General features: G+C 41.6%; 1 protein-coding gene across 1 annotated transcript in view; it reads right to left on the bottom strand.

Moving 5' to 3' along the window:
- Nucleotides 1–18,376, bottom strand: part of si:ch1073-396h14.1 (disintegrin and metalloproteinase domain-containing protein 10) — a 32,738-nt gene that overhangs the window by 1,610 nt on the left and 12,752 nt on the right. The window contains exons 7-14 of the mRNA XM_010871511.3: nt 15,047–15,139; nt 14,711–14,879; nt 9,510–9,673; nt 3,868–4,039; nt 3,537–3,681; nt 3,079–3,262; nt 2,379–2,478; nt 1,729–1,958 (exon numbers count right to left, since the gene is read on the bottom strand). Coding sequence (XP_010869813.2) covers nt 1,729–1,958; nt 2,379–2,478; nt 3,079–3,262; nt 3,537–3,681; nt 3,868–4,039; nt 9,510–9,673; nt 14,711–14,879; nt 15,047–15,139 — 1,257 coding nt within the window. The remainder of the gene's footprint in view (nt 1–1,728; nt 1,959–2,378; nt 2,479–3,078; nt 3,263–3,536; nt 3,682–3,867; nt 4,040–9,509; nt 9,674–14,710; nt 14,880–15,046; nt 15,140–18,376) is intronic.

Genomic DNA, 18,376 nt, shown 5'->3' with positions numbered 1-18,376 from the left:
ATATCGCTCCCAAAACAGTTCACTCATGTGTCAAAACTAAATTTCCTTCTCATTTAAAAAGTCAGTGCCCCCAAAATGCTTCGTCCCTTTGGCATTGTGTAAGCACTGCAAGTCAAAATGTTTAGATGTTTTGTCACTATGGCAGAGGACCATTGAAATATCGCTCATGTCCACCTTTCAGTCTTAGCCCAGTCCTTTATTGACAATGGTTACTGTACTGTTTTTTGTCTAGCTAACAGAATACAATTGTGTATAAAACTGAAAAAAATAAATAGGATTTCAGGGTAAGAGTAGCCTCCAAGGTTTGACATCACACATTGCACTCATACTGCCAAAGAAAGTGTAACCATTATCATTCACACACAAAGTAACTTCCATACATCAGAGTAAAAAGAAAATGTATACAGCATAATATACTGTAATATAAACACACAAACAAAAACCTATGAAAATTATATGCACACGCATATACGCATGGAGCAGGGACCTCTGATCTTGAGCCCGATGCTCATACACTCTCCACCTCCAAGCGGAGAAATACTCCTCAATAAGATTGAGGAAAGGAGAGTAAGGTGGTAGGAACACCATGACCATCCTTGGATGAGTAGTGAACCAGGCCCTGATGAGCGGGCCACGGTGGAAATTCACATTGTCCCATACGATGACATATTGTGGTGGGTGAGGCCCTACGAGACCTCTCTCATTTTCAGGGATCAAATCAAAGTGAAGGTGGTCCAAGAAGATGAGGAGCTTCTGTGTATTGTATGGGCCAAGACTGGGGATGCGAGTGGCCACACCATTCTCAGATATGGCAGCACACATAGTTATATTGCCCCCTCGCTGGCCTGGGACATTCACCTGACTGTCAATTGCTGTAACAAATGTATCAAATGTTCCAAGGGATTCATATATGGTATTCATGATATTATGTTCTTGACTAATTTTGACAATAGAACAGACTGTTGTGCATGTGATGACTTATACAATGAAATGACGCTGACACGTTTTGGAGCCAACAACCATTAGACTGAGAATCAACAATCAGTTTAGATCAACAAGATCTATTCACTTGGAAAGTGTGCTAAATGTAGGCTACCTGTACTTAATCATTTGCAAAGATGTACTGAGACATTGAGACATGTACTTATACATTTGTAATTTGATGAAATGAATGAGAAATTCAATTCTGTTGGGAAAAAACGTTTTGAGAATGTAATTTCTGTTTCAAGAAATTAGCCAAACCAATGGAGAAAAACTGTAATATACAGAACAGTGCGTCCCAATCCTGGTCCGGGACCCAAAGCTATGCACATTTTAGTTTTTTTTTGACCCAATCAACCTATCATCAAGCCTTTCATTTGAATCAGGTGTGTGAGTGCTTGGGCAAAAATAAAACATGCACCCCTTTGGGTCCCGAGGACCAGGATTGGGAAACACTGCCCTAGGGCCTTCTAGGTGGCACAACGGTCTAAGGAGCTTATTTGTAGCACCAAGCTGATCACCACGGTCTACATTTTAACCTTGACTGTGGCGCTAACTGATGAGACGCAGGGAAGCCCCATGGATGATGAAAATAGGCCACCATTGGCCAGGAAGGGCCGTGTTGGCCGGTGATCGCAACACACATCTCGCTACATAACTTCCGCTAGGATCCTCTGGCCTGTTCCACATTTACACCCTGAATATATCGTTGCTAATCAATTGCAGCGCACCCAACAACAAACAGACCTTCATCCACTCAGCCAGGTCTTCAAACTCATCCAGGTCCACCAAGTGGAGGAAGGAGTTCTTCAGTCTGGCAATGGGACCGTCTGCGTCCAGGATGCGACACACCTGGAACTGGTCGCAGTACCCTTGCTTAGCTGAACAAGGCTCCCCGGGAACCAAGGCTATATGCCTCCCTTGGAACTGACTGGTCAGTACAGAGGACGTGGTGCTGGCGCAGGTATGAGGCTTGTCTGAGGAGAGCAATACAGCGCACATGAGAAAAATACAGTGAACATAAGAAAAATAAGAGAAATACGAGAAAAATACAGTGAACATGAGAGCAAGGCAGTGAACATGAGAAAAAGACATTGAACATAGGAAAAATAAGAAAAACAAGAGAAAAATACAGTGAACATGAGAGCAAGGCAGTGAATATGAAAAACATTTTATGAGCATGAGAGCAATGCAGTGAACACAAGAAAAGTACAGTGAACATGAGAGCAATACAGTGATCGTGAGAAAAATACAGTGAACATGAGAGCAATAAAGTGAGCGTGAGAAAAACACAGGGAACATGAGAGCAATACAGTGAGCGTGAGAAAAACACAGGGAACATGAGAGCAATACAGTGAGCGTGGCAGAAATTCAGTGAACGGGGGAGGACACAGTACCTGGCTGCTGGCAGCACATGTGGCACTTCTCTGTCCTGGAATCTTCTAGACAGTCACACTGTTCCAGGTCATACCTCACACACAGTGACTTAGCACAAAGCTGAAAAATAGAGGGAGAGTTGGAGAGAAAATAAGATTGAGAAGAAAGTGTAGGATAGAGAGATGTGAAAATTATAGAGGAAGAGAAAGGAAGGACGGAGGGGAATGGGAAAGACATAGAGAGAATGAGAGGTAAATAAGAGGTAGAAAACCCCCAAATTCCTGATAAGTACTATTCATTAATAGCATGTTAAGACCATGCAGTGCAGTCTTGAAGAAATACATATCTGCTAAACACTGCCAGACTGTCTTGCATATTTCCAAAATGCGTCTGTGTTTAGTTATCTTGCTCCTTGTTCCAAGCTGCATGACAAATGTGTTCTGGCCCAAAATATATGTCTCAGGATGAATACACCCCTAAAGAGAACAAGGAATTTACATTTAAAAGCTGTATCTCAAAATCTTGAGTTCAGCTCTGCAACCCTAAAACCCCATACATCATGTGAAATGGTGAAGTAATAGAGGAAACATATTCAAGATGGGAACCTAGGACAACATAAAGATGGATCCCCTGCAAACACCGTTAACACTGGCCTGTTGTCCCATTGAGAGGGGTGGGTGAAGATATTCAATCATTCCGTGGCCTTCCTAAGACGCTCACCCCATTGAGACACACACGGGTCCCCAGACTGCATGTGGTCATGTTGGCTTTGGCTGAAGGCTTGGGGCAAACAGGGGAGAAACCAGAGCACACACTCTCCAACTGACAGTCCGACTCTTCCTCACAGCTGTCCCCCGATGGTTTAAAGAGACAGGCCGGGCCACAGCACAGGCCCTGACTGGGACTGAAGGGGACAGACACAATTCCATGCTATGGGTTACGTTTCTCTGATAGGTTTAAATGGTAAACTGAATATAACCTTTAAGCTACAGCCACATTTCCGCTTTGACTCCCCAGACACTTTTATTACCTGCTCCACGGGAGATCAATTACATAACCTTTGAACACAAGTGAACCATGGAAACAATTTGGGATTAGCAAATCTCAAGGGGACAATTTATATCCACTACCAAGGTAAATCACTCCTTTGTTTTCAAGGCTTTTGACCAGAAGTATACCTGCACTGTTTGCCAGGTTTCAGACGACATTGGGTGCCCGGGTCTTCATTGGCACTGTGGCAGCAAAGGTCTGTGTCATTGTGGCCCACATCACACTCTTCACCCTCCTCCACGATCTGGTTCCCACAGATTGGCTGATCACTGACTGACAGGTTGGAAGACCCGCACACACATTAGCTCACCTCAACACCACTATCCGAATAAATCACTGGAATTACTCAGATGAAGAGTACGAGAGGAAGACAGAGACAAGCAGAACAATACACGCCATAGGTGTTATTTTTGATGTAATGCTTTTGATGTTCTGAAAGGATTTCCTTTAATTCCTCACCTACAAAGCAGTCATCCTTCTTGACCTTCAAGACTTGACTGATTTGATTGATGCTACAGGGAGAGAACTTATCGTTGTTCTCTCTGACTTCGTTGGTGGCTTGAGGAAACATCAGGAACCTTCCTTTCCCTCCAGAAGAACCCAGGTCTCCACAATTAGAACCTTCATCATGCTGAGACACACAAGTCAAAACACTAGCGGTATACTTCACAAAATGACATGTTCTTTCTGCTTGTAGTATAAGGATATGGGCCTCATATTTAGACAATTTCAATACAATATCCACAAGATGATTATTGTAAAGTAAAAAAATATTGTAAAATATCGTTTAAAATGTATATTGAGTTTTTTGAAGGGATTTATATGCTGAGAATCTGGGAAAACAACTACTGAGCTGATTTTATTTCAAAATGTTCCTCAAAATCACATGCTTGAGACTCAACAATGTTTTTTGCTGAACAAAAGCTTGTTAATTCAAAATAAGCTTACTTCAGGTGGAAGAACCATTGTTGTGGAATTGAAATCTAATGTTATGACCCACCAAGGACAGCACAGACCGATATAGGCCTGAGGGCCTTCTTCTCTAGATCTTTTCAAGAGCCTCTGTTCTCTAATTAGAATAATACTAAATATATTTAAAAAATGCATTTAGGTGAAAGGCTATGGCAGTGTGGGGGGGTAGTAATTTTAATTTGGGGGATAGGTAATATTTTTACAGTGCTACAGGAGAAAGTAAATTTCTATGTGGCTTCTAGTTCGCTTGCACAGAATAGTCTGATACAGTTCCAATTTTGCATCTTGGTTCTCAGATTTAGCGACTCACGTGTTGATTTAGTATATTGGTAAAATAATTTGGCTAATTTAAAGGCGGCATTCCTCAATGATTTGGGGGTTTATGTAGCAACCTCCCAACTTGTGTGTGGCACTGGGCTGAGTTTAGCAGCGCCGTTCTGCTTGATCTTCACCAACTGCTGGTATGTTTACCCTTCATCTGTGCCCCTCCCCCACACCTCTTCTCTATAGACTCTCTCCGCTGCTACAGAGACAGCAGAACATGCCAACAGTGATGTTTAGACTATAGCATGTACAGTAAAGCCCAAAAATATTTGGACACTGACACATTTGTTATCATTTCATTGGTTGTACAGTGGGGAGAACAAGTATTTGATACACTGACGATTTTGCAGGTTTTCCTACTTACAAAGCATGTAGAGGTCTGTAATTTTCATCATAGGTACTTCAACTGTGAGAGACAAAAATCCCGAAAATCACATTGTAGGCTTTTTAAATAATTCATTTGCGTTTTATTGCATGACATAAGTATTTGATCACCTACCAACCAGTAAGAATTCAGGCTCTCACAGACCAGTTAGTTTTTCTTTAAGAAGCCCTCCTATTCTCCACTCATTACCTGTATTAACTGCACCTGTTTCAACTCGTTACCTGTAAAAAAGACACCTGTCCACATACTCAATCAAACAGACTCCAACCTCTCCACAATGGCCAAGACCAGAGAGCTGTGTAAGGGGTTAAAATTCAGGGCTAAAATTGTAGACCTGCACAAGGCTGGGATGGGCTACAAGACAATAGGCAAGCAGCTTGGTGAGAAGGCAACAACTTTTGGTGCAATTATTAGAAAAAGTTCAAGATGACGGTCAATCTCCCTCGGTCTGGGGCTCCATGCAAGATCTCACCTCGTGGGGCATCAATGATCATGAGGAAGGTGAGGGATCCGGTCAATGACCTGAGGAGAGCTGGGACCACAGTCTCAAAGAAAACTATTAGTAACACATTATGCCGTCATTGATTAAAATCCTGAAAGCGCATGCAAGGTCCCCCTGCTCAAGCACATGTCCAGGCCCGTCTCAGGTTTGCCAGTGACCATCTGGATGATCCAGAGGAGGAATGGGAGAAGGTCATGTGGTCTGATGAGACAAAAATTTAGCTTTTTGGTCTAAACTCCACTCACCGTGTTTGGAGGAAGAAGGATGAGTACAACCCCAAGAACACCATCCCAACAGTGAAGCATGGAGGTGGAAACATCATTCTTTGGGGATGCTTTTCTGCAAAGGGGACAGGACGACTGCACCATATTGAGGGGAGGATAGATGGGGCCATGTATCGCGAGATCTTGGCCAACAACCTCCTTCCCTCAGTAAGAGCATTGAAGATGGGTCGTGGCTGGGTCTTCCAGCATGACAACGACCCGAAACACACAGCCAGGGCAACTAAGGAGTGGCTCCGTAAGAAGCGTCTCAAGGTCCTGGAGTGGCCTAGCCAGTCTCCAGACCTGAACCCAATAGAAAATCTTTGGAGGGAGCTGAAAGTTCGTATTGCCCAGCGACAGCCCCAAAACCTGAAGGATCTGGAGAAGGTCTGTATGGAGGAGTGGGCCAAAATCCCTGCTGCAGTGTGTGCAAACCTGGTCAAGAACTATAGGAAATGTATGATCTCTGTAATTGCAAACAAAGGTTTCTGTACTAAATATTAAGTTCTGCTTTTCTGATGTAACAAATATTTATGTCATGCAATAAAATACAAATTAATTACTTAATTACTTGTTTTAGATTCCGTCACTCACAGTTGAAGAGTACCTATGATAAACATTACAGACTTCTACATGCTTTGTAAGTTGAAAAAACCAGCAAAATCGGCAGTGTATCAAATACTTGTTTTCCCCACTGTATTTTGTTATTGACATGATATACAGTTACTGTTGGGCTAAACAATACAATCAATTTCACATGGAATTATACAATTACTATTGGATTAAATGATACAATTAATATGGTATTGAAATTACACTTTTATAGAGTTAAAGTGCAGACCGATATCAGGTGGAACCCACATATGAACTACAGCACATTTTAGTTGTTTTGTAGTAATTCCCAATTTAGTGTACCAATAGTATATGGACAGATTAACATTAGGTACAATTAAGTTGTAATGTTTAGTAGTTGGTTGCATATGCTTTTGCATAAAATGTCTCACTGCAATCTGTAACCCAAAGACACCATCAGATGTATCTTCCCTGGTTCTGCCAAGCATGTACAGTAGCCATCTTCAGTTCCTGCTTGTTCCTGGTCCTTTTTGCCTCAAGTCTTGTTGCAAGCATTGGAAAGGAGCATTCAACTGGATTTAGACTGGGCTATTGATTTGGTCAGTCAAGAACTTTCCATCTAATGAGTTTGGAAGTATACAAGCAAACAAGATGATTCTATAGACTTCACAATTAACTATTCAGCGGGTCTCAGAAGTTAAATCATCAATGAAGACAAATAAGTACGTTCCAGTGGCATCCATAAATGCCCCAGCCGATTCTGAGGAAAAATCATTAAGCTACAGCATACAGCTTTATTCAAGCATATTCAAGTGGTAATGGTTTTGAGACAAAGGTATATACAGATCGGTTTGAGAGGGCAGTATGAGGATTGAAGTCATGCCATATCCTTGAAAACAGGATAATAGAGGTCTGGGTCATTTTATACAGTAGCAACAGGGAAACAACACCTCTTTACTGAATCCTGCAGTTCTTAAAGGTACTTCTTAGAACATCTAGTCTTTCACGCTATCTTGTGTTTTTGCACCTTGCTGTCGTTTTTTGTTATTCTGTGAGGAAGATCTTCGGCAGATGGTAGTGGCTGACACATCCACTCCTACATTCTGGAGATAATATACTGATCTGTTGGACAGTTGTTTGGGGTTTGTTATGGTAAGCATTCTCCTGTCATCCACTACAGAGGACTTCCTTGGTCTACCAGCTCATTTGTCATTACTGAGCTCACCATTGATCTTCTTTTAATTTATTTGTCTTTTATTTTGCCAGATGCATCAGATTTTGATTATCATCTCTTTTACAAGTGGATCCTGGCCAACATAGCAGCATATATTATTAATAAAACATAAAACACTATTTAAAACATGTTGTTTGCATAAGACATTTTTAATTAGCTTCAACTTAAAGAAACTTTCTTCTGTACTTATATGCCGAACAGTTGATTTTCACATGCCAAATGATTTGGCTATCTATTGTAGGTTTATTCAGATTTATTTTTCTTCCTCATGATGGCCACTAGTTTGATACTCCAGTTGTTAGACATCAAGGACAGACTCCAAATGAAAAGATTTCACCTAGAATCAAAACTAGTCATTGACCCCTCTCTTGTGCATGCCACAAACTTTAGAAAGAGTCATGGTCAAAACACAGTATGTTGGCGGAAAGAAATGAATTACAATATCTAAACTGGAATATGTAAACTAACTGGGGCTATTTATTGAACAAATGTTTGTATATTCACTGTATTTAGCTTTTGAGATTCAACATGTAGATTGAGTTGTGGACTGTAACCACATAGAACCAATTATCTAGTAAAATAAACTCTATGTTTAAATTAAGTGTTTAAATGACTGTGACCACTAAGTTACATTTGGGATCTCTACTGTAATTCTGTCTTCTACAACTGCTCAGTGGGCCATGCTGTCACACAAGAGGGTTTCCAGACACTACAAATAAATATTGTCACTCTCAGGTGAAACAGGCCCTCTGATCTCTCTGGGTCCTGTCATCCTTCTTTTGGAAAGAATTATACATGCCTGTCAGTGGGCTCTGGGTACAACACTGCTTATCCAGAAACCTGCTGGAATTATAAAAGACCACAGACAGAACTGCTGGAGCAGAACTAATCAGTGCAGCAGGAACGCCTGAGGAGAATCCGCTGCTCCCTGTGGAAGTGTGAAAAACAGGGGACCTCTGGGAGAGCTGGGTTAGTGGGAGAGGCCAGGGGAGAGGCCAGGGGAGAGGCCAGGGGAGAGGGCAGGGGAGAGGCCAGGGGAGAGGCCAGGGGAGAGGAGGGGGTAATGGCATTTAAGGGCTGTGGGAGAAAGGTTGTTGTTATTGCGGTTGTTTAGTTATTATGGAGGGAAAGGGATTATGTGTGAAGGGGGAAAACAGTGTGGGAGAGAGTTTAAAGCCTCCCCCTCTTCATGACTGCCTTTCCAATTTGTAAGTTGGTGTGTGAACATTCGCCAAGACTCCATTACACACAATGCGCCAATGACGATCATTCAGTAGAAGTGATGATTATTATTCACAGATCATTTCTTTCTTGAGCAATGCAAACGGTATGCTAGTTTTCATGCAGGGCTGTGATGGTGATTTACTTTTGGATTATGGGTAATGGCCAGACCGGGTTGTGGTGTAACATTACACAGGCTCTCAAAAATATTAATAGTAATAATAATGAAATGTTTTGACTGTCATTTTTATTTATTTCTAAAATAAAAATCTTCTCCAAAAAGAAAAATATCTTACTTGACTTTGAGAAAAGCTAAACTAGCTAAATCCTGTTTGGCCGCTGGCCGGAGTCAACTGTTTGCCTACAAAATCCCACAGCTTAATGTTTTTATTTGAAATATTTACACTCTCTGGGCAATGTTGTTTGAATTTCAAGACATAAGCATTCATCTGCCCATAGGTACCAATGAATTAACACAGGGATAACACAAAAGCCGTACAACAACAATTTCATATGTTTTCATATAAGAAATCTAATATAAATGAAATAACAAGTAAAATAGGTTTTGGAATACCAGTTGGAGAAAAAGAGCAAGGGGAGGCAAAGGTGACACTGTACTATACTCACAGGAGCTCCGAGGCTGTGGCCTAGTTCGTGGGCCAAGGTGAGCTGAACATGTCGGGGGGGGAGGTACTGGCCATAGTTCTGCAGCGTGATCAGACCAGTGTTTAGGCTGGCATTGCTACCATCTCGCATGAGCGAGTGTCGTGAACAAATTCCTCCCCAGTTCCCTAAAATATAAGAAATAGTAAGGAGAGCCAACATGAGTTACAGTGTAGACTTGACAGTATGATTTCGGTGAAACGGCAGTTTGATTGGTAGAATGTGTTCTCTGGCATTGTAGACAGGAACCTGCTCTGTGGGCTGTAAATAGAGCAGAAGAAACGTAATCTGCTCTGGGATTCCTACAGTCAGGAAGGTGTTAACTGTGGCTAATGTATATATATATGGAGTTAAGTGATGTGGACAGCCACCTGCGTCTATCACAGGGAGTCGGCCGAGGAACGGTGGTCGGTTCTAGGGACTCACCTATCGGTTCTCTTCCAGGATGACTATGCCCCCGTCCACAGGGCATGAGGGGTCACTGAATGGTTTGATGAGCATGAAAATGATTCGGATGATATGTTATGGCCTTCGCAGTCGCCAGGTCTCAGCGTGTTAGGCTGGGCTCTCCACCACCATCATCAAAACACCAAATGAAGGAATTTCCTTTGGAAGAATGGGGTTCCATCCCTCCAGTAGAGTTCCAGAGACTTGTAGAATCTATGCCAAGGTGCATTGAAGCTGTTCTGATCAGCTCATAGCGGCCCAACACCTTACTGAGACACTCAATGTTGTTTTTTCCTTTAATTATTCATCTGTCTCTATACTGTATATTAATTTTTAATTTTTAATAATTTTTTCACACAAATGGCGAAAATCTGGTGAAAACCACTTTAGAACCATTGGTCTAGACCAGAGACCACCCGCTAAATCAGATGAACAGTTAATGGTCTATAATCAGACTTTGACATCATGATGAGGCCAGAAGTTATATCCCACAAGAAGAGTCTGAAATTTTAGGATTTCTGTTAATTTATCAGCTGTTAATTTTAATATAATTTCTGTTACATTACACTCAGCATCTGTATAGTATTATATAAAAAACGGGATTCCAGTGTTAACTGCTCTGCCTCTTTAACACAGAATAATGTGAACGTTAGAATGAGGTTGTCTCTGGCCCCCTGCACATAACAGTGGTGGGCTGGGGTCTCACTGGAGCAGATGAAAGCCTCACAGCCCGCTGAGTCTGTTTCAATGACCTGCCATGACTGTTGACTAATGCAATGCTAAATCACTGAGAGATATCTCTTTGTTACCAATTACAACCAGACATCCTTTTTCCCCAAAGAATACAGTATTGTGACATCCTCCATCCACCAGCCCACAACTCATTTCAGAGAAGCTCGTTTTTCTGCTGCTGTGGTTCAATGGAAAACAGTCCTGGAGCTAAAGGCTTTTGGAGTTACCTCCCCTGTTTCTCAAAAAGGGTCTCCCATGCTTTACAGGGACAACGAGATATATTTGCCATGGGGCACAGCCACTAATTATTCAGACAAATAATGTTTGGTATTCCGGCTGTTGGGTGGAGGCATCCAGCCTCTTCTACCTGCCTCTTACGTACAATATTTTCAACTTAAACAAGTAAATAGAGAGCTCAGCACTTTGAGGCATGCTAATTATAAACTAGAACAAGGAAGCTCGGCCCACACACACACACACATGCACCGCAGTAACCAGCAGCCTGTCCCCTTTACCCTATATCAGTCCAATGCCCGATGTGTAAGTTTTGGGCATCAGGCTGGTCCAGCACACGCATGTGCTACTCATGACTTTTATATAACCACTCCATTACACAATGTGTCAGAACCATTCAGCTGTCCAATGAGATTTGCGGGATAGGGCTTTGGAGTCTGCTAAACATATCAGAGGTTAACTCTCCAAGTTTGATTGACACAAAAGACTGTCCTGCTTGGCCTCAGGTTATGGAAATAGCTTGTTTATTTTTTAGCTCTAATAGTGGAGGCAGTGAAGGAGAGCGAAGGTTGAATTGAAAAACAAGACTGCCCTTTCCCCTTCTGCCTGTGGAATCCAAAATAGACAGGAGTTGCCTGAAATTCTGGGATTCAGGGATTATTTATTCCAGTTTATGTAGGTAAGGAATCAGCATATGTTCATCCTATATTTGTGGGTTAGGGTCAACTCTAGCACAAGCATTTGATTCAGTTTGATCTTAGATCCTAGGGTTAGTGTAAACTCTAGCACAATCATCAGATTCATGCTGATCCTAGATCCTAGGGTCACTGTAAACTCTAGCACAATCATCTGATTCATGCAGATCCTAGATCCTAGGGTCAGTGTAAACTCTAGCACAATCATCTGATTCATGCTGATCCTAGATCCTAGGGTCAGTGTAAACTCTACCACAATCATCTGATTCATGATGATCCTAGATCTTAAATCCTAGAGTCAGTGTAAACTCTAGCACAATCATCTGATTCATGCTGATTTGTGAATATGGCTGTTTAGTTAAACATACATGAATCCAAGACTGTTCATCACTTTTCAGCATCACGTGACTGGTTCTTTCCACGAATTGGCCCAATCAATTACCATGCCTTTAAGGCTGCTTGAAAAGGCTATACAGGATCACTTTCAACGACGATGCCTGCTTGAAAGAGCAAAGAGCTGACGGCATGCTTCCCCTGGGGAACTCACTGCACACACCAGCTGCGCGCCCAGACCTCCAGGCTTATTAAGAACACTGTAAAGGGGCCATTCAGAAGGTGGAATTTCCTAGAAAGAGCAGGGTGTTTGGCGGTGGAGTTGCTGGGCTAGGTTGGGGTTCAGCTGCTCTGTTTATATTGACGTCTCCCTCCTCTCTGCCATCGAAAGGGCCCATACTACTAGTCACTTACCAAACACACACAGCCCTGCACATACAACAATGAGATGTAGTGAACTCTCATGCACGCACACACTTGCACGCCCACGCATAAACATGCACATGCAGACGAACATGAATGCACACGTCCAGGGATGAATACGAGGACAAACAAAAGAGGCCCCTAAGTGTCTGCACAAACACACACGTACACTCTCCCTCTCTCACGGTCAGGGATGAACAGACTGTAGAGGGAGGTCCTGGCTCTGCTGAGGCGCTCCTTTTGGCTGGGAAAATGGAGCGCAAATAGAATGCTACTTTTGACTGTCTAAACAACAACAACAACACGTTCGCAAAAAAAACGTCATATTATTAAGCAACAAATATCTAGTTGGCTGACTGGTGTAACCGACTATGTGACAGCGTTATACAGTGACGTATGTCCAGTGCTTGACTTGGGCCGGAACGGTCCAGAACGGTCTGGAATGGTCTGTAACGGTCCGGAATGGTCCAGAGCGGCATTTCCGGTGCTTCTGATTTTAGGCAAACAGTATTCATGGCTTTTAAATCAGTCTTAAGGCACACATCTAACGGTTCCTTCCCTTTTATCAAGTTATACTGTACATTATGACATAATATGTATAATTGTTTTTGTTTACTGTATTATCATTATAGTTTAATTTATATATACTGTGTATATATTTTATTTCATTTTTACCTGATAGTTATTTAATTTTATTTATTTAATATTATAATTTTCTTGTTTCTTATTTTCTTTTTCACGCACTTTGAGATTATTTCTCTATAATTAAAAGCAGTTTGCAATAAAGCATTATTATTATTATTTAGTTCCTGCACTTGTCAAGCGCTGTGTATGTCCGGCTTCAGTCTTCTCCCAGCTGGATAAATGTCTGATACAGTTACTGTAGCATTTTCACGAGTTCTCATACCAACCCCATGTGTCAAATTATTTTACAGTTACCCTTCACTTCGAAAACCTTTTAATAGAGTGGGAAGTTGGTAAAGTTGAGGAGACGGGGTACCCCTGGTTCTCTTGCGTTACAGCACCATGACTTAAAGTTTATAATCCATTTTCACTAGATTTACCAGGCAACGAGGATTTGGCTGATGGCGATAGTTTGTGTCTTGTTTTGTGATTTGTCTCAGCTGAAACTTAAGTCAAAAATGCAGGCAATTCCTTGGGTTGTCACACGTCCGTGGTGCGAGCCAATCAAAGTTACAGCAATATTGTTGCCGCTGTGTGCGCTGGTGCATGTTTAACGACGTATATCTGAGAGAGTGTGTCTTTGCATGTGTGTCGGCACCCCGTGCGTTTCTGTGTGTTTGCATGCGTGTGCGTGCCTCACGTGAGAGCTCACCATGGCTACTGAACTGTATGTCTGAGCTGTGGAATGTGGTCACCCTGTGAGGTTAGCGACGGTGTGCGGGTGGGAGGGAGGGGATGAGGGGCCGGCTTTCTGCTCACGTTACCCTGAAGGTCACACCATGACATCCCTTCCAATTAGCCAGTCAAATGCATCCCAGCCGACAATATGATGGAAACTAACAAAGTACCCGCCTTCCCGAAAACAACACGAAAACACGAAGAAATAAGAGGTTTTGTCACCGGCCCCTCAAACTGTCATGTCACTGAGAAATGTCACAATGACCGTACAATGTCAGCACTGTGTATTACATTGATTACATGGCTGAGTTGCTTATAAAAAGATTACAAATGACTTTTAAGACAAAAGAAGAAGCATATTAAATGTACATTTCGCTTCGAGTGCAGGCATTGGACACATTAGTGAGAGTCAAATCACAGGAATGCGGATTGGTGGAAGACATCCACAGTCAGGGTCGGCATGTCCTGGTCTATGAGGTTCTAAAAGCAGCGGGCTAAACCGCTTTCTGGCCTGATTAAAGTCATTCAGACCTTATTCAGAGTCACCTGATATTGATGCTGTGGAAGTCAAATATCCAATTACATTCATTATTTCACACTGGGAAACTTTTACAATGTGGATTTTGAGGGCTAGCAAACAACATAGTGGTCAGTATGGCTTTCTGGCTTCAACCTTTGGTCAAGAAAGCCAGAAATGAACTTAGTGCAAATTCAAATTTGTTGGGAAGGTGCCAAGCTAGCTCAACTGTTACTAATATGGGCACTGCTTCCCACAATCCATAGAGAGTGTGGCATTTGTATGTGTGTTTAATGCAGTGACACTTAGGAGGTACCGATGGGACTGTTTTTATGCCCGTGTTGTGGACCCATAAACATTATGGCACGTTTGTCTGTGTGTCTGTCTGTGTGTGTTTATTCTTTCCAGTCCCGGTCTCTCACCTTTCTTTCCCTCCCAGGCCAACCCCAGCAATCCACTGTAGTCCCTGTTGGTCAGCAGGTAGGACAGACAGTACCTCTCCCAGTTACTCTCAGAGAACAGATTGAGCAGCTTCTCTGGGCCGATGAAGGGCTGATGCAGTGGGTTGGTCATGTCCTTTTCTTTCATGATCTACAGGGGGCACATCAGCACCACCTAAGGACATTGCATTATTTCTATAACAACCCTCTCCAAAATTCCTTGTAAGGGACCCTTTGAGATTAAGGAGGGTTTATTATATTGCAGTGTGATGTGGGTAACTCTTGAAACACCATGGCCATTGTAAGTAGAAATCTTACACTGAGGGTTTTCACTTTGAAGTTGATCAGCTTGACTCCGTCAAAGTTGACCCTGTTATAAATATCATTAATGGCTTTCATATAGGAGGAAACCTGGGGAAGAAGGACACAGAATTAAATGAGTAACAAGATCCTTGAAAAAGACACTGATATACTGTACACTGCCTCTCTGTAGCAAGCATTCCATACGCCTCAGCTTGAGAAGACACATTACACTCCAGTTGGTAAATTATTGAAACCATTCATAATCTCCACAAAAGGTTATTAATCCATTGCATTTTCAGAAAGGGTGGGAGACTGGTGACATTGAATGTCAGAATAACCCCACCTGTGCAAACCAGTTAATATGCCAACCGAGACCTGGATCATTGGGAGGAAAGATTATATTTCACTAAATTTTATTAACTTTATTATAGGCCTACCTGTAGAAACTGAGTTGATTAATGTGATAAATATGTTTGTCTTTCCTATCCTTACCACTGACGAGCATGTTTTTCCGACAAAGTCATTTATTTCCTCATTTCATTTATGATCAGGTTTTGCATTTTCTATTTCAGTTAACGAAAGTTGTGCTATTAAGTTGATCATGCTACTCTACTCTTGTAACATCAGTTAGAATAGGAATCACATTTTTGGTAACCTGCAAATTCTTATTATATAGGTCCACACGAGTACAGTACACAGAACTGTAGTCTTCAAGATGAAGAACTATGTATGTTATTAATACAGGGTCCTTGGCAAGAGAAAGTTTGAACACCCCTGACCTAACAGAGTGCCGAATTCCTGTAGTTTGGCATTCAGATGCTGTATCTAAATTTAATCATCCTGTGGTCATGTCACAAGAATTGCTAACTAAAAGTGTATTCACATTTTTTAAATGCAATGTCCACTATAAATTGTCAGACTTGATATGGCTTTACAAAGAAATGGTATATCAACCACTACAAAACATTTCAATAATGATCCACAAAACTATTCACATTCCCTGTGTGAAACTGGGTCAAATTAAGAAAAAGCATCTGTACAGCAAAGGACCATATGAAAGGAAATAGGAATTCCCAGTGTAGAGACATCTTCTTTTTCTGTCATATGAGAAGTGGGTCATCAGAGACAACTAGGACCCCATGCTAGCCCTAAAATAATGATGTCAAATGATCACACGAAGGGACCTCCGAATACCACAGAAAACAGTAATCATCATGAGTGGAAATAATCTGGCTAGGTCAGAAGAGGTGAGAAGAAAGGAGTATGTATGGCTGCTTTGTGCTATTAAAAGTCTGGGAGATTACATTTCCATTTACTACTGAGGGACAATCATGTTAGTTCTGGACTGATCCAACAGATGATTTATGCAGCATTTTTGCAACTCCAGTTCACTCTTCAAATACCACACATAGGCCTCATATTCTTCAGTACAGTGCAATCCTGTTTATAATGTTCCAAAAATGATGGGGGATGTGTTTTTTTGTAACTGCTCTCAAAAAGTTAATCATATTAAAGAGACGTGTAAGACATACTTCCTGCTGGGTATGCAGCTATTCTGATCTGTGTGCACTAGTTTCCCCAAAAAGGTACTAAGAATGTGTGTCCTTTTTAGGTAATAAAAAGAGAACAAATATTTGTATTATGTCAATGTCTGACAACCTCTGACCCATATCGCTGTTCACTACTGTTCCATTACCGGACGTTTCCACACAGACGTGCAAATCACTACGGGGGTGGACATTTATTGCACAGCATCCTGGCCAGACAGGCATGGAGTGGGAGGAGAGGCAGTCTTGTCAATGGGTAGGCCAGTCACTGTCAGCCTTTGACCCAGGCAGTCCTCCAGTTATGTCAGAGTTCACTGCAGGTCTCTTTGGAGATTTTATGCCCTGGACGATTTCTCCTAACCCCAGCGTGATGCCACAGCAAATGTGTGGTGAGGAGAGGGCTTGGCCATTAGAAAAGAAAGGTTGGGGTTTTTTCAGACCTTGATGTAGTGTTGACCGACCTTCTACCAGCCCGTGACTCCACCCCCATCACCCATGTAGATGGCTGGCGTTATGAACATTCCACGTCAAAAGCAAACTAATGAACTTATACTGAACTACTTCAACAAGTCTCCTCAATTCTGTTTCATCTGTAATGGGTTTTATCTGTTCATCTGAGGTAACAGAGCTGCATTGATCTGTAAATATTTTCTGAGATCCTGAAAAAATGGAAACCTATTATTATTGCTTTGATGGCCAGTTCATAATAAAGGTGTTCATAGAAAACAAGCAGTTCAGATCCCAAAGCTGTACAGGTATCACAAGTTATCATCAAATAATTCCTGAAAAGGAGCAGAAAACAGAAGACATTTACAAATAAAAAGGACTAGAGAAAATGACTCACAACAAGTCAATGAACTTTTGTCCAGATGAATAGTACTTTCAGTTCTAAACGCAGCTTCTGAGAAATAAGTAAGTAAATAAAAAGGATGGGGTTACTAACAGAAATCGTGGTTCTTCATGTTAACCCATTCCAATACAAAATAAAAAGGATGGGGTTACTAACAGAAATCCTGGTTCTTTATGTAAACCCATTCCAATACAAAATAAAAAGGAAGGGGTTACTACAAAGATCCTGGTTCTATATGTTAACCATTCCAATACACAACAGGCAGTGGCTGTCTTTTCTCTGATTTTTAGAGAAAAGGTATCTCATTTGCAATAAAATCCAGGAGCCTCTGTGCAAGTATCGATCATGTTATTCACTTGAAGTCGGAAGTTAAGTCGTTAGGACATCTATTTTGTGCATGACACAAGTCATCTTTCCAGCCATTGTTTACAGACAGATTAGTTTACTTATAATTCACTATTTCAGTTGGTCACAACTTTACATACACTAAGTTGACTGTGCCGTTAAACAGCTTGGAACATTCCAGAAAATAATGTCATGGCTTTCGAGGCTTCTGATAGGCTAATTGACATTATTTGAGTCAATGTTCCTGTGTATGTATTTCAGGACCTACATTCAAACTCAGTGCCTCTTTGCTTGAAATCATGGGAAAATAAAAAGAAATCAGCCTCAGACCTCAGAAAAAAATTGTTGATCTTCACAACTCTGGTTCATCCTTGGGAGCAATTTCCAAATGCCTGAAGTTACCACGTTCATCTGTACAAACAATAGTACGCAAGTATAAATACCATAGGACGACCCATCCGCCATACTGCTCAGGAAGGAGATGAGCCTCCTAGAGATGAACATACTTTGGTGCAGAAAGTGCAATCTATTCCACAACAACAGCATAAAGGACCTTGGGTACAAAAGTATCTATATCCACAGGAAAAGGAGTCCTACATCAAC

This window comes from Esox lucius, chromosome 8 (assembly GCF_011004845.1).
Source record: "Esox lucius isolate fEsoLuc1 chromosome 8, fEsoLuc1.pri, whole genome shotgun sequence".
In the NCBI taxonomy this organism is placed as follows: domain Eukaryota; kingdom Metazoa; phylum Chordata; class Actinopteri; order Esociformes; family Esocidae; genus Esox; species Esox lucius.
Note: the sequence above shows the minus strand (reverse complement) of the source record. Positions and strands in the feature narration are given on the sequence as shown.